Source organism: Fundulus heteroclitus, chromosome 1, assembly GCF_011125445.2.
Source record: "Fundulus heteroclitus isolate FHET01 chromosome 1, MU-UCD_Fhet_4.1, whole genome shotgun sequence".
NCBI classification, from domain to species: domain Eukaryota; kingdom Metazoa; phylum Chordata; class Actinopteri; order Cyprinodontiformes; family Fundulidae; genus Fundulus; species Fundulus heteroclitus.
In genome coordinates, this window is record NC_046361.1 from 32,588,912 (window position 1) to 32,606,223 (window position 17,312).

A 17,312-nucleotide genomic window follows, 5' to 3' on the forward strand; every position below is an offset into this window, starting at 1 on the left:
AATGATGTTTCAGTAAAATAGTTTAAGTAGAACAGTCGAAGGCAATCCTAAACAAATGTGTTTTTAATCTTGATTTAAAGAAACTTAGGCCTTCTGCACTTTTACAGTTTTCTGGAAGTTTGTTCCAGATAAGTGGAGCATAGGAACTAAATGCTGATTCTCCATGTCTGGTTCTAGTTCTGGTTCTGCAGAGCAGGCTGGAGCCAGAGGACCTGAGTGGTCTGGAGGGTTGATACACTGATAACAAGTCTGTGATGTATTTAGGTACTAAGTCATTCAGGGATTTATAGACTAACAGACATATTTTAAAGTCTATTCTCTGAGATACAGGGAGCCAGTGGAAGGACTTTAGAACTGGGGTGATGTGCTCTACTTTCTTAGTCTTAGTGAGGACGCGGGCAGCAACGTTCTGGATCAGCTGCAGCTGTCTGATCCACTGTTTAGGCAGACCTGTGAAAACACCGTTGCAGTAATCAATTCAACTAAAAATAAACACATGGATTAGTTTTTCCAGATCCTGATGAGACATCAGTCCTTTAATCCTGGAAATGTTCTTCAGGTGATAGAAAGCCGACTTTGTAATTGTCTTTAGATGCTTTTGGAGGTTCAGGTCTGAGTCCATCACTACTCCCAGGTTTCACATAGGTGACATAAGTTACAGTGCCCTCAGCAAACAGACATTTAGTATACAAAAAACTTTCTAGATCTGTGTAAACCAGAGGAAAGTTGCCCGGATGCTTAGGAGTTGCCCTTTGGTAAAAGTAACTGTAATATACATAAAATACATGAAATGTATGATTCAACTGAACAAAAATCCCTAATACACCTACTTTGGGTTTCAAGAGTGATATATTTTTGCCATAAAAAAGCCATATATCAAGTGTAAGAAAATTACTACAGAGCCCCCCAGTGGACAGGGGAATTTTTAATTTTATTTTGCGTTACCGAACAAAAGTATTGCATTCCCAAGCAATACTTTTGCATTCCCTTGCAATAACCTAGAAGACAGTTCATGTGGCATACTGCCTACTGAAAGTCATCTGACAGTTGTGATTGTGTCTTTTTTTGTGTTGGTAATCTGGCTAATAAAGGGCAGTGCTCATGCGCAATCCCATCTCAACAGACATGAATACCCATTTAATAGATCGATTTGCAATAAGTTTTTTGTACCAAAGACGGTACAAAAAACATTTTCACTTCTTTAAAGGTATTTACAATTTTAAATTGACACTGTTATCACTGTGGGTGTATGGACCAGGGTGTATTTGCTAATTTATTGCGAGGGAACACAATACTTTTGTGAGGTAAGCCCTATGTGGGCTCCACAGAAAATAAATACAATATGAACTTCATCAAAGTTTGCTCCCACTGACAAGCAGAACCATTTTTTAACTAAAACCAAGTGTTGCATTTTTAAAGTAAAATCTTAGAGAAACGTTTTCTCATTGGACTAAATGTTTATTTAGACTCTAAAAGCATTCCATGGTTTTAGATCAGACCTGCGACCAGTCCAGGGTGTACCCCGCCTCTCGCCCAGTGCAGCTTTGAAGCTGCTGACCACATTGTCCTACTCAGACAGATCAGAAATCCAGGAATTCTAGTGAACAGGTCCACCTCATATTTCAGCTTTAGTAACCTCTTTGTAGACTTAAACTGTTGGAATGTTATGATTTAAACTTTGGTGTTCCACAGGGCTCAATTTTAGGACCCCTCTTCTTAACATTATATGCTGCTGTTGGGTGGTGTCATCAGGAGCACAGCTCTATGTCACCATGTCACTAGACCCACTGATTCCCTTTTTAACTGTAAAGTACATATTACGTCAGGCTTGACATAAAATTTCCTTCAGTTTGTCAGGTAAAAGCTAAAGCTTTAGTTTTTGGGACAAATGTTCAGAGACAGAGAAACTGTGAGAGAAACTCATAGCCCAGATCTGGTCAAAAACCTCTGTGTCATATTTGATTGAAATGTTACCAAACTATAATAAAATGTTACAATAAATGGATTTTATCATCTTAAAATTTCCCAGGGTGTGTCAGTTTCTCTCCCAGTCCAATGCAGACTTTAGTTTATGCTTTTATAACGTATAGAATAGATGATTATAATGATCTGTTTTCTGATCTTCCTAAAAGAACTATGGCTCTCTTCATTTGGTACTTTAGGAATCAGATGCAAAACATTGACCACACCCAGAATGTGAGCTCACATCACACAGGCTTTAAAGTCTTTGCATTGTCCACCTCTCTGTTTTTTTCAATGCATTTTAAGGTTCCTTTACAGGTATTTAACACTATTACTGGTCTTAGCCCTCCATATTTATCAGTTTTGATTTGGTTCTTCATGCCTTCCAGAGGCCTCAGGTCTTCTGGAAATGGACTTTGTTGATACATAAAGTATGAACTAAACAGTTCCTCCTCCCCCATTAATGATTGATTTATCTCTCTTTTTCAATTCTTAATTGTTTTATTATCAATATTAGTATTTGTTTTGTCTGTCTGCTTGCTTAGTTTGATTACTTTTAATCTGTGTCTCCAGAATTGCTCTATAAATAAAGCTAAAATTATTTATTTGTTGATTCATCAATTCATTGATTGATTCATTAACTGGTAAACAAAATATGTCACATTACATTTTTCTTTATTACTTTATGCTTTAAAGTTTCAAGTGGTAAAGACGAACCATTTTTTCTCAACTTGTTGAATCTAAACAAATGTGCTATAAATAGGCCACGTGTAATCTATCTCGAGTGAATGGATTAAATTAGGGTAATTTATCCTGTTGTGAAAAAAAAATAATCTTAAAAATCAGCTGGATCTGTTACAGTAGAGGTCCACATTCCCTGGGATTTAGAAATGAAGCCACGGCAACACACACTCACACATGACCACAGTGACGGGGAGAAAACCCGCCACTGCGGGTGGTCATGGGTTAAACTGATGAGAAATCTGAATCAGGAATTTCCAAAGCTTCCAAAACTGTATGTTACATGTGAGTCAGAGTGGTTGCTAAATGTCCTGACGTTGTAATTATCTTGCATGTGCATTTAGCCCATATTTGTCTTCCTGTTCTTCACACTTTGCAGATGTGTCAGACGCCAAAAAGCCTATATCAAAATTGAGGAAAATAATTTTTAATAACGGCGATGACAATACAAATGACAAAACGTCGAAGCACTCAAAACTTACGTTACATTGAACCCCAAACTTTTTTCTTGTCTTCCTAAGAAACTTTGTTTTAGTTCCAGTTATAAATTGTACTGATAAAATGTATTATCCACAGTTAAAGTCCTAATGTGTGAATACTTACTTTGTGTCCTGATACCCACTAAAGTTCTTCTAAATGTTCTTTTGTCCATTGCTTCACATTATTATATATATTTTGTCAAAGTTCTGCCTCATGAATCAAGCATGACTTGGTTCTCTTGAGAAAAAAGACACTTTTTTTTCTGTTAAATCACTTTGTGGGTCATCCACAATAAGTCACCTCACGACACCGTTCAAGACAAACAGGTCCAATTAATTTGCAGTTTTAGAACAGTGTATAATAAAAATAATCCAGTTCATACCAATACAATCCAGTTATATATATGGAATAATTTATAATCATAGCACAATACAGACTACTTTAGTTAGTCTTTATGTCAATCGGTAACAAGCCGGCACAGGTTGAGCAGACGTCTATCTATCTATCTATCTATCTATCTATCTATCTATCTATCTATCTATCTATCTATCTATCTATCTATCTATCTATCTATCTATCTATCTATCTATCTATCTATCTATCTATCTATCTATCTATCTATCTATCTATCTATCTATCTATCTATCTATCTATCTATCTATCTATCTATCTCATAATAACCAATATGACAGGTATGGTGTACCTACACGTCTAGACATGGCTCCCTCTGGTGGACAGAGGGAGAAACACACGTGACAGTTCACTTGAAACCACAAAGTCTGTTAAAATAACCTTAAGATCTGTATTTTCGTGCTGGTGCGTACCACTGCATGGTCTGTCAGGTGAGTTCTCCATGTGGTAAAGAGGATTGGTGAACTTAACAGGATTAGGTATTCAATATTTTAAGAAATACTGTTGTCTTTTGGCATTCACAGCTCCCAAATCCCTGGATTATGATTAGTTTCAGCTGTTGCTTCAGGCAGATTTCTTGAACGTGGCTGTTTCACTGCTACACACTGCCTGTATCCTAGTTAACAGCGATCAATATTTCTGTCACAAATTTGTAAATCTTGCAAACCCTACATCTCAATCAGCCTATGTTATCCATTAAATGCCTTTAGGATATTTTTTGCATTGAAACATTAAAAGACCTTCAATTAAAATGGAAAGCGTGACAGCATGGCCATTTTAGAGCATCTTGGTTAAAAATCGCTTTGATAGTAGCTGAACCACATGACTCTGCAGTTAATATGCGGTATCATTCTTGTCATGCTGCAGTTGTGCAACAGCTCTGAAGCTGTTTTTCCCTTATGAAGCATGAAAGGCCTCGCTGAAGCCCTCTTCACACATTCACAGACACGCCTCAAAACGTTTGACAGCTGCATATTTAGCCTCTCTGTTCGCTTCGACTTTGTCTTTCCACTCAGCAATGTTAGAAATGTCATTACCAATGCAACTGCATTCGGGACTGTTATGAAGAGTCGTCTTTGTGAATCCCATTGAACATCTGGAGCTCCAGAGAATGCAAACAGAGCCAACTCCCACAGCAGCTTTATTGTGCATACTTTATACTGGAAGACTGATCTTTATGAGTGCAAATGCAATTTGCTTTGTGCAATAGCATCTAAGTGCATTACTGTTAACAGCCTTTTATCTACTGGATACACTTTATGATCATAAATTAAATTATACTATCACATCTAGGTCTACAGCTATCATGGTAGGCTCTAAAGCCTTTATTGCTGTTTCAATGTGATCTGATCAGACATGTGATTGGGTCAAGTGTTTGGGTTTAATATTTTTATAATAAATATAAATGTATTTTGTGCCAGCTGCCGATAAGTTATTTTGTCAACTCCATAAAATAAAATAAAATTTAAAAAAAAGCATTATGCAGTGTGAACCAGACATCACACAGCACACAGCAAAGAAGAACAATATTTGACAGTTTTTTCCAAATCTAAACATAGAGTAACTTTTTTTTTACACAAGCAAGCATATTTTGCAGGGCCTTAGACACAGTTTCAAATTGCAATTTAATTACATTTTTTAGATGATTGTTTTAGGATTATACAAGAGAAACACAGCTCCCCTTTTTCCTGAATATAATCCTGAAATTCAATTCAAAATGAAAGGAAGACTAAATGGTAAAGTGTCATTTGAATTTATTTCATAACTAGGCAGAGTGATTCAGCTGCCTTAAATGTGTGGGACAATGTAAATTGATTAATGTGCATTAATGCATCATCCTTTTTGAATACGCTAATGTTGGACCTATGTATAGCAGAGACAATATCTGCTCACATTCAAAAGTCAGCTAGTACTCATATTAAGATATTATTCAATGACTAGGATAACTACACTGTGGTCAGATAACATTATTAGACCTTTAATAAACTGCTATTAACAGTTTCTTTTGATAACAAACTGCAGAAAATGAAGAAAACAATGCTCATTTATACCACTGAAGTTGCATTACTTTAGGTAAAGAAAGTTATTATCCGAATATGCTTAACAGTGTTGCATTTTGCAATAGCTCTTTCACTGCCTACTGCAAAATGTATATATACATATATATAATGTGAACCAACTTGGTGGTCATCAGTATCAATAGCCATAGACTTCTACAATCTAAAGTATACATAACGGCAATTATGAGATACAATCTCAATAATATTGACATGATCGATAATAAGATACTACCTCTTTATATTGGAATAATTAGGCCATAATTTTAAAATAATCCCAGAAAATATGAGTATAGATTTAATGAAATACTGTTTAATTATTAGAAATTATCCAAGTCAAAAATATGAGCTAGACTTCTAATAATATCGATAAAGCTACATTAAATTGATGAGAAATGCAGTTGCATTTATGGGCTGCCATAAAACACAACACACACACACACACTATCCGCTAAGATTAGCTACTCAGTCCTAACTGATACGGTAAAAATAAAAACCTATCATATGTGTTTACTTAAACAAAACAAACAAAAAAATATGACGTTGTTCAAGTTTCCTTCGCCAATAACATCCCTCAATTTCACTCAGTTTAGTGGGGGAAAAAAGTTTGAGTAGCGTGTTTAACGAGCGGGCCGTGAAGGCGGCATGCGAAGGGGAGGATGTCCCGTTTTTGGGGAGGGAGTAGAAAGCCGAGGGGGCGTCTGGACTCAACAAGTAGCTCTAAAGACGTCGTCACTGTTTCCACTTTTCTGTCATTTTTAACCTTTTGAAGGATCTGAAACACCTCTTTCTCAACGGTAAGTAGCAAAACATCACGGAATATACAACCGTACCTTAGCTACGCCATGTATTTTCCGGCCGTTTCAGTTTGTTTTGTTCGTTTTAAGTCACCCGTTTAACGGTCCCCCACAAAAAAGGGGGAAAAAAGTTTTTTGTGATCCTTTATCGATTTAATTTTAACGTTAAATGTGGAACACATGTTTCTGTGTGATCCATCACTTAAAAAGATAGATTGGAGGAGTTGGTTGACGTTTAATTGAATCGGTTTATGTATTTTTGGCCTGCGATAATGACAGTGGTCATTAACGGCTTGTTACGGAGCTACACGGTTACTGGCTGCCCTAAAAAAAATACATACATTGCAATGTTTTTAACTGACAAAGAAGTAGGATTATGGACTTCGACTTTTTATTTTATTTATTTTTTTTTTTTTTTTACATATATGTTATTTGCATTTCGTCCTTTTCTACCTTCGATCTTCACTAGTTTTACTCTCCTGGTCTCTGAGATAACCAAAATAAACAGGCGATCAACAGATATGTAAAAAAAAAAAAAGAAAAACAAGAGGAGGACTGTGAAAGTCTTTCATCCTCTTTTATTTCTTTATTTTTATTTGAGACGTCCTGTCTTCAGAAGCTCAAAAACACACCAAGAGGCGTTTTACTTGTACAGTTCAGAGCTGGTGGACACTAAAAGCTTTCTGGTTAAAGCGAGTCAGATCAAATCAAATATGCCGTATCTGTATTTAATCTCTAATTTGTTTTCCTTTCTGTTAAATCAAGGAGCCTGATCATCATCGTCATCATCTGCCATGGCCGTAGAAGGGGGAATGAAATGCGTCAAGTATCTACTTTTCTTTTTCAACTTAATTTTCTGGGTAAGTTACAGCCAATGCCCTCCATTCATCGTCCATGGGGGCTGGTGTCTGTCTCCAGCGGTCATTGGTCACCAGTCCATCACAAAGCCTCACATCTAAGGGCGATTTAAAGAGAGCCACTAATCTAACAGTCATGGTTTTTGGACTGTGGGAGGAAGCCGGAGTACCAGGAGAGAACCCACGCATGCACAGGGAGAACATGTTCTATACTGAAAAGACCCCTGGCAAGACAGCAGCGCTACCAACTGTGCCACTGCGAAGCCAATTAAAGCCAATTCCCCTTGTCCAAATGATTTTTATGATTAAAAAGTTTGCAGGCTGTGCTTAAAAACTTCACTGTCAGCAATACCACAGTTTCAGAGTCTCGCAGATTTAAACTAAAACCCTGACGCCCATAACTGGCTAATGCAGCGGGTGTCCAGTGCGCGGCCCGGGGGCCGTTTGCAGCCCTCCGAACGATTCTGAGTGGGCCTCGGTAACGGTTTAAAAATAGCCTACATGTGTTTGCCAACCGAGGCGGTAGGGATACACGTTTAAAAAGGCAATGCTGGGATTTATCTGTAAAAAAATATACAGACAAATTAAAATCGTCTTAAAATGAAAAGCGTTATTTAATTTAATAGACGACAAACATCCACTGACTTTAACTAAAGAGCAGACTTGGGTGTGCCATTTTTTTTTTTTGTTCTAACTTGGTGAAATAAAGCAAGTTGGAGCCGTATCATGCTGTTGTTGTTGAAAAGAGTCACAAAAGAATCTAGATAAACGCGAACAACCTGAAAAATTTAGAATATCATCTGTTTTAATATTATTATATATTGTTTAACCTTTTTATGTTTCACTTTTACAATATCTATCGATCTGTTTCCCCCAGAAATCAGACTACTTTGCCTGTTTCATTAAAATATTGTGTTTTTAGTTTATCTTTGGGCAGCTTTGGCCAGACATTATAAGCAGGCCAAAGACAAGGAAAGGGGGTCAGTGTGTGGGCTGGGTGGAGTTTGTCTTTTCTCGGCCAGCCCTGTGACTCGGGAGAATGAAACGGCGCTCTGTTTCTCCACTTTTATATTGTAACACAGCATGTAATCCTCTGTCAGATCAGCTGATGAAAACACCCATTAGTCACATAAGCTGCTTCCTCTTCCTCCTGCATCCCTGTGCAAGACGTGTTTACTTTATATTAACGGAGTCCTGGAACAGGCGACACTTATCCTGCTCACCGTCTGTTTGCAGACGTGTGTGTATTTATTTTGGGGGGGGGTTAGAGGTTTAGAGGTGGCAGTAATGGAATGTGAATCTTATGACCAGTTTTTGAAGTGTAACGCCGTCATGTGATTCTTTCAAATCAACACGTCTCCGTGGTCGTACTCGTTTGCCGACCCTGCTCTACTGTGTGAAGTGTTATGAGCCCGGCCCGTTTTGGGTCGCAGCCTCACACGAGGAAGTAAAAATTACTAAATGGCGCGGCTAAGGTTTTAACTTTAGCCTTCCCTTTTTTTTTCTTGTTTTTTGCCTCGATAACAGGAGTTCAGCTGGTAGTTTCCTGCAGGTGTGCGTGCACGTAAAAACACTTTGTGTTTGGCAGAATAAACGCTCCAGCTTTGCCCGAATATTCCTCCCTACCTCGTCATAGAAAAATTCCCCGCATGTTACTCAGTAACTAGTGTTTATGTTTTGTGTCATTTGGTTTCTCTGCACCTTAAGATTAGCCCCCCCTTCCTCAGGATCAGTTCCTTTCAACTTATTTTACCACTTTTCTCACGTATAAGGGTATAAGTCTTCCATGCTTTTTGTCCCAGTGAGCCATTTTCAAGCTACTTTAAGTAAAATGGATTTTATGATCTACTTCAGGATTTTGGACAGCCCTATTGGCTCCATTCAAACGCTCTCTTCGCTCCTTTTTTTTTGTTGGCCGGTGTCAGCCATCGGCCACCCATTTGACCCCGGCTCAAATATTTACACTGGTGTTGTCAGCGGGAAAAGAGTTTCATTTCAAGCCAGGGCTTAACATCGGAAACTAATGGGCTGTCTGACAGCAGTTTAGACTGTGAGATGGATTTAAAGCACTATAAGCATGAAAACACGGCAGTGAGACTAGTTATCATCGCTGAGGCTTTTTGTCTAGAAAGGGGCATACTTTTCAAAATTAATTTATAAGAAATACAACACATTTTATCTGTTCAATGGATGTATGAAGAAAGAGTAGCAAATATAGAATACTTGTTGTTTCTGTATTTCTGTCGAGGAGCATTTTTCGATAATCTGATGAGTGTTTTTTGTTTTTGAGCCACATTTTCCCAACTTTTTTTTTTTTTTTAGTCCCTCTCAAGATGCCAAAAATGAAGTAAGATGTCACGATAGCTTCTTAGCGATTGCTGTTGTGTTTTTTTATGATCAAGAAGTAAAAATTGTGTTTTTAGGCAACATCCAGAACTACTTTCATGGTCATTTAATTTCCTAACAGCTTTACAAATAAAATATCAAGGTTAGAATTTTAGCTTCGCTCGACAGAAAAGTTGAACGAGCAGAACGGAGTTCTTGGTAAAATCAGCCTATCATTTATCTGGTGCTGAAAATCCAACATCTGTGCAGAACGTTTTTGGACTTTTTGAGCAGCACTCACCGCTGAAGAAAAAAAAAGCAGGAGTTATCGCTTGACAATGGTTAGGTTATTTTCCTTTTACACAGAAAACAAATGATGGAGACGCCGAACACAAGTTTGTAACTTCGATGTCCGTCATCCTCAGGGTTTGTGGTAGATGCATCGGACGTCCAGAAATACCCACGTGTGTTTCTCAGATAAAGAGAAAGGAACGAGTTGCTAGATTTGATCTACTTTAACTATAAAAGTATTGTTAAAAGACCTATTGGTGCAGTGGTCATAAATTAATATTATAATAAAACATTTACACAGCTTGTAGGTGGTTGAAGGAGTCCCACTACTAATAATTACTTTAAATATTGATTATGTAAAGATTGCTTTTTTTAAAAACATGATTGTCTCTATCATGTGTTTAAAATTTTGCAGGACAAACACAGGGTTCCTGCGGATCCTTAAAAAGTCTTAAAAGGCATTGAATTCTGTAATATAAAACTAAGGCCTTAATTGGCATTAAAATGTCTTAAATCAGTCTTTCTTAGGTCTTAAAATTGTTACCAGGTCATAAATAGGATTTTATTTTTGTAATCCTTACCAAACAGTCAAATAATTGATACAATTATATATTTTTTAAATTTACCGGACGGCTCAATGTAACCATTATTGGTTCCGTCCCGATAGCAGAACCAATAAAAACTGTTGCAGCCGGACCATAGCTGTGAAAAAGAGTTGGCACTGATTTATAGTTTATTTTAGTAGGGAACAAAACAAAGTTTGTGAATTCAGTTCAGTAGTTGTTAAAAATATATCTGTAATTTGTGTGTTTTTTAGCTTTCTTCCTATATGGAATGATTTTCAAAATCTTTAACATGTCTGCTGAGCCAGAAAGTAATGGTTTATGTTAAAATAAACATTTGGGTAAAGTTGTCGCATCCAGGTTATCTTGTTTATCGTGAAGTTGGTCTTAACTTTTTATTTCAAGTGGCATTAAAAAGTCTTAAAAAGTCTTCAATTTAACTTGCCTTGTGCTGTAGGAACCCTGAAACAAACAGCAGTTTTGTTGTTTTTAAGGGTTTTCTGTTTGTTTAAAGGTGACAGTAGCCGTGAGTCACTGAACAAATTAGCAGATTATTTCTATCTCCTCTGACTTCACTCTGAATCTTGCCAGGTCTCTCCTTCCAGAGAAGCCCTCTTTTCTTTTTTTTCTTTCTCTAATAAACACAGCCGCAGTGCACTGAATGTCCTTCCCAGTTGTTTGCTTAACAGCTACTTGGTGGTGATCCGATCGTGGTCAAATAGATCACCCACGCAATGTTTATAAAAGATCCGACCTGCAGCCGTCACCCCGCCCAGAAGACTTACAGAGAGCATCATCTGATCGCTTTCCACATTCAGGAACTGAATGTTGTAACTTCGCTGTCGTTCGCTGTTCGCTTATAGTTTGAATGAGAAAATGATGTTTTCTGGCCATTGTTCCCCTTCAGCGTGTCGTACTTTCTCCACATGTGTCTCTTTTCTTTTTACACGACTATTCTGGGTACTAAAAGCAGCCACACCTTCTTCTGAGCCTGGTGTGAACGCATATCAGCCTAGAGGACATTACGGACTTTGTTTTTTTATAGCCGTCTCAAACCTTTTGGTTTGATCATATATCTTTTTTATATTTTTTTATTTTAAGATAGGAGAAGAATTATTTTATTGTCCCACAATGGAGAAATTGGGGTGTGACAGACACAATTATTAACAGTGGAAAAAAAAGAGAAGAAAAATAAACAAACTAGTCTTATCTAGAGTTAGTTCTGAAGAAATGCTAACAATAGAATATAAAAAAGTAAATACCAGAGTAAATATTGCACTGCATTGCTATAGCATACTGTCATATTTCATAAGAGTTGAAAAAGGAAAATCAAGAACACGATCAGCTTGTTTAAGCTTTAGAAAATAGTCTGCAAAAAATTAAAATAGGCACAGGATTTGAGCTTCATGTCTTTTTCATGTTTTACTTCCATAATTCAACAAAAATATTTAACTAAAACAAGAACTAAGTTGATACGCAGTGGTTCATATCACGGGTACAAAGCTGTTTGTTTATGGGAACAATCTGAGCCAGAAACATACATTTGATGAAGCGTCGTGGTCCACAGATAATCTCTTTGGAATCAGGAACCACCCGAGTTCTCTTTACAGCTAAAATCTAAATATTTCTAGATTGCACCTGAGTTTTATCGCAGTCAAATGTGTGGTTTCCTGCTCATTAATCACATGACTTTGCGGTTCGCTTTTAAATAAGCTAGAGGCTGTTTTAACTTTCAACTAAATGCAGGCTAGGGGGCATGAAAACTAAACGAATGTCTTCTTGTCGTTGCAGTTATGTGGACTTGCGCTGATTGCCGTGGGAGTGGTCGTGCAGGTTTCTTTTCACAAATCCTTTCTGATCCGTGACGCGTCGGCCTCTGCGGCGCCCATTTTCATCATCGGAGTGGGCGTTCTGATTTTCTTCATCGCGTTCTTCGGCTGCTGTGGAGCCTGGAAAGAAAGCTACTGCATGGTCACCACGGTAAGCCCATAGATCCATTACAGCATAAAACCTCCATGAGATTCATCCTATGCTGAGGCTGTTTGCAAAACATTTGCACTGCTTCTAAATGATTGGCCATCAAATGAGTTAATTCAAAGTTTTTTTGTAGAAATTTTCAGAGATTAATTGGACATATTTGTTCTCTGATGTCGAAAAGTCATTAAAATACAAGAAACATTACATTTTCCATGATTAAAGGCACACATTTGCTATATATATATATATATATATATATATATATATATATATATATATGTATACATACATACATACATGTATATATATATATATATATATATATATATATATATATATATATATATATATATATATATATATATATATATATATATATATATGACCGTAGGACTGATTGGAGCAACTAAATCCAACTAGTTGGGCTGAGAAGCCAACTAGTATATATTTTACTCTTCTTATTTTTTTTATATATATATATATATATATATATATATATATATATATATATATATATATATATATATATATATATATATATATATATATTTATGTGTATATGTATATATATATATGTATATATATATATATATTTATGTGTATATGTGTATATATATATATATATATATATATATATATATATATATATATATATATATATATATACATATACACATAAATATATATATATACATACATACCATACATACATACATACATATATATATATGGGCCATTCTCTGACGTCTGAGGTTTGAAACATCTGTGACCGTAGGACTGATTGGAGCAACTAAATTGGGCTGAGAAGCCAATAGTGCATATTTTACTCTTCTTACGTTGCCCAATTCTTCTTTTCCAGTTTGCGATCCTTCTCTCGTTGATCATCATTGCTGAGGTTGCTGCAGCGATTGTCGGATACGTATACAGAAACAAGGTGAGCGCAGCCGTCTCCGTTCACCCAGCTGCGTAACTCCCCACAAAAGGGGCCGTCTTAACCTTTGCCTCCAACGCTGCATCCTCCACACAGCTCTCAGACGTCGTCCAGAACAGTCTCGGCGAAATGATCAGCAACTACAAAAACTCCTCAGCAGAATTCAAAGACGCCGTGGATAAACTGCAGCAGGGCGTAAGTCCAGCGCCGACCATCCGAGTCTCTGTTTGCACTGCCCAGCAACACCTTTGTATAACAGTTTTGCATCCTGTTGGGTTTTTCCGACACATGGGATTATTATTCTTTGCTCCATGTGTCGGCCCGGGTTAAAGCCGGCTCTTCCGTGACGAAGGTTTTGTGCTTGGCTCATTTGCAGTGGAAATGCTGCGGTTCCAACAACGCTTCTGACTGGAAGGACTTTGATGCCGACAAAAAGTCAGTGCCTGACTCGTGCTGCGTGAACGTCACTAAAGGCTGTGGAAAAGGAGCCATTGAAAATCCCAGCAAAGTGTACGACAAGGTAAACCTGAATGTCTGAATGAAATATTCACATCCATCCATCTGTTTTAGCTGCTGCCGTTTCAGGAACAGAAGGTAACGGCATGTCTCCAACCACTTAGCTAGCCGAGACCAAACACAGGCCGCATGCCCCGTATGTGGAATGTAAATATTAGACAGAGGCATAACTCCGGTTTGATTAAATTGTCGCTGTGAGGCATAAACACTTGGGGACTTGGTCTTGATGCGTGTCCTCAGAGGTGTGTGAGATCCAACCGCTGTTTGTCCTTGTAAAGCAGTTCGTCTTAAACATTTACACACAAACGAGCAAATAATACCGGAGAGGGAAATGATACACGCATACTCAGCGCTTGATGGTCTACCTTCAATTACAGCTACAAGTCATGTTCAGGGTCATTTTCAGCTTTGCGCATCTGGAAACTGAACATTTTTGCCCATTCTTCTTTGCAAAGAAGCTCAAACTCACTCAGAGCGACTGGATAGTAGCTGTGGACATCAACTTTCAAACCAGTTTTCAATTCGGTTTAGTTCTGGAGTTTGACCGGGCCACCATGTCTCATGAGTTTGCTTACATCTAAACCATCCTATTGTAGCTCTGGCTGTATGTTTAGAGTCGTGGTCCTGCTGGAGGGCGAACCTCTGCCCCGTTCTCAAGTCTAATGCCGCCTCTAAGGATGTATCTTTTGGGATTCTTCTTTATTTCACTTCATCCATCGTCCAAACTAACCGGCTGCACTGCAAAAATAGACCTAAAATAAGAAATTTTGTCTTGAAATTAAAGTATTTTTCCTTGATTTGAGCAGGTAAATAGGACTATTTGCCAATGGAATAAGATTTTTGCACTTAAAATAGGAACAATCCATCTTTATCGTCTTATTTCAAGTGCAGTTTATCTAATTATCTTATTATAGGGGTAAAAATACTCATTCCATTGGCAAATAGTCTTATTTACCTGCTCAAATCAAGGGCAAATACATTCATCTCAAGAAAATTTTACTTATTTTTAGTTCTCTTTTTGCAGTGTGAAAGCAGATGAAATTATCTCCGCAGCGCGATGCTGCCTCCACCGTGTCGACTGGTCTTTTGGTCGTTTCGGCTCACAAAGTGTTTGAACCTGTGCACTTAGAAGGAGAAATTTAGAAGGTATTTGGTTTCACTGCACCACAGTGAAGGAGAGTCAGCGCCCCCTGGCTACGTCAGTGGTGAGGAGGTAGAGCGTAGTCTGAACACTGCCTACACTTTCCCTTATCGCATACGGTACATGTTATAATGCCATCCTTGCTGCGCCAACCTGTGTTGCTGCTGTAACCATTATAGTAATTACTGCAACCATGCACCATAGATGCAACAATAACTGTAATAACTTATGTGCAATAAGCTATTTAAACAAGGTGCTATAACCTGTGCAATAATCCTGTACAAAGTGTATAATAACTTATGTGCAATAACCTATTTATACATAGAAGTGTATAGAATTGTATATAGCTGTATAACGGTATCTAACTGATTCTACTTACCTACTTTGGCACCTTCTTCTGACTTGACTATTGAGCCGATGGGACAAGTGAATTCCTCCATTGTGAGATCAATAAAGCTTATCTTATCTGTTACTAGTTATGTGCCACCAAAACTTTTTAGTAGCTAAAAAGCTATTTATGGCTCTTGCTTCATGGGATGAATCTGTAACCGTCCTCCTACTTCGAAGGGTGACGGCTCATGTTGCATAGATCCTTCTCCTGCTGAGAGGACATGCTGTGGATCAACACGCAGAACGATTCTTACAGAAGCGCGCTGATATCCAGGCCCTGCTAAAAGTTTTAGTCCCCATCTGGGATTTGCTTAGAAAAACCATCACAATGTAAACGTTTCCCCAGATGTGCAGGGGAATAAGCTGCTCGGCGTCTTCTCTGTAAATGACGCCCAGTTGGAAGGCGGTCCAGCGTGGAGAAACTGTGTTAGGAGCTTTTACATATTTGGTGGAGGGCCAAAGATCTCAGTGCATCTGTCCCTCTGTGGGACGGCCACTGTCCCAGATCAAATGCTAGCAGGTTAATGTCTGCTCACTCATAAGGTTTTTTTGTGTTTTTTTTTTTTTTTTTAAGGGTTGCCATGATGCCTTGGTGGCCTTCATGAAGCAGAACATTCAGTGGGTGATAGTTGCGGCTCTCGTTATTGCCGTCCTGCAGGTACGTACCGGCGATAAACCAGTCAGGCTTTCCTTGGCTAATATTCATTTTATATTCTGTGAAGGAGAAGAATAGGCTCCTTATTAGAGCTGTTAATTATGAGTCCAAATGAAGGAATTCCAGGGTTAACTTCATTTGTGCACCAAAGCATTTTATCTTTACCTTCATTTTTATTAAAGTCAAAACAGGGACCAGAAACCAACTTACTGTTTGCTCTCCATATTGGTTTAAAAGGGTGGGAGTTTTTAGTTTTGATGCCTTAAATATATAAAAAAAACAAAAAACATTTATTTTAGTACATGACCCACCAATCACTGATCAGAGAAGATCAAAGGAAAATTAATGTCATTTCTGGATTATTCTATGTATTATTTTAGAAATAATTTATGTTAAATAGGGTGTATATACCCTAACCTGTCAGTTTTTTCTTTTTATTTGACCTTCTTACTCCCAGACCTAACAGTATTACTGTATTTATCCATTATTTATCATAATTTTAGATGTAACGTTTAGCATCACGGTGGGTTGAGTTTATTTTCTAGCATCTTGATGGGGCGGAGGTGCATTAACTTCCCTGTCTGTCCTATAAATTTCTGGAATTAACTTTTGAAAAGCGAGACAGGCTTTTCAAGTAAACTTTTAAAACAAAGGAAACAAAAGTCTGGGTTCAGTTTGAAACCTGAGAAGCAAATAAAAGAGTAATTCTTGATTCCTGAATTTATTTCTTTCAGATTATGGGCATCGTGTTCTCCTGCTTGTTGATGAGAGGCATCCGCAGCGGCTATGAAGTCATGTGATTAATCTACATATAACTGCTTACTGGGAGTTTGGTTTCTAAAAAATGCTCACATTAAACTTTCTATATTATTCACAGAACATTTATATTTTTCCCTTATTAAAATCTGGGGTTTTAGTGTCATGTTAGAACATTATTCCTGCTTTGATACTGTAAATGCAAAGGAAAGCATTAACATTCAGAGTAAAGCTGGTGAACGTCTCACGGTTTAGAGAAAGCCGAAAGACCTTTAAGGTGGCATTTTCTGTAGACTATTCTGAATCAATTTTAGGGTTATGTTTTTAAGTTCTGGTTCTACTTATATTTGTAATAAAGTAAATAAATGACATGGGTTTTCATTAAAGACAGTGAAGAAAAACAAGCCGTCTGAAGATGTTTATTGCATAAAGCGTTCCACGGCATTATGTGGTATATTGGCC

At 37.5% G+C, this 17,312-nt stretch overlaps 1 protein-coding gene across 1 annotated transcript; it reads left to right on the forward strand.

Moving 5' to 3' along the window:
- Window positions 1-6,308: 6,308 nt before the first annotated feature.
- cd63 (CD63 molecule) lies at window positions 6,309-17,254 on the forward strand. Its single transcript, XM_021323036.2, has 8 exons — window positions 6,309-6,448; window positions 7,214-7,308; window positions 12,276-12,464; window positions 13,321-13,395; window positions 13,489-13,587; window positions 13,769-13,912; window positions 16,014-16,097; window positions 16,829-17,254. Exons 2-8 carry the CDS (start codon window positions 7,243-7,245, stop codon window positions 16,892-16,894), a joined length of 723 nt encoding a protein of 240 aa, XP_021178711.1. The 5' UTR covers window positions 6,309-6,448; window positions 7,214-7,242; the 3' UTR covers window positions 16,895-17,254.
- Window positions 17,255-17,312: the final 58 nt, after the last annotated feature.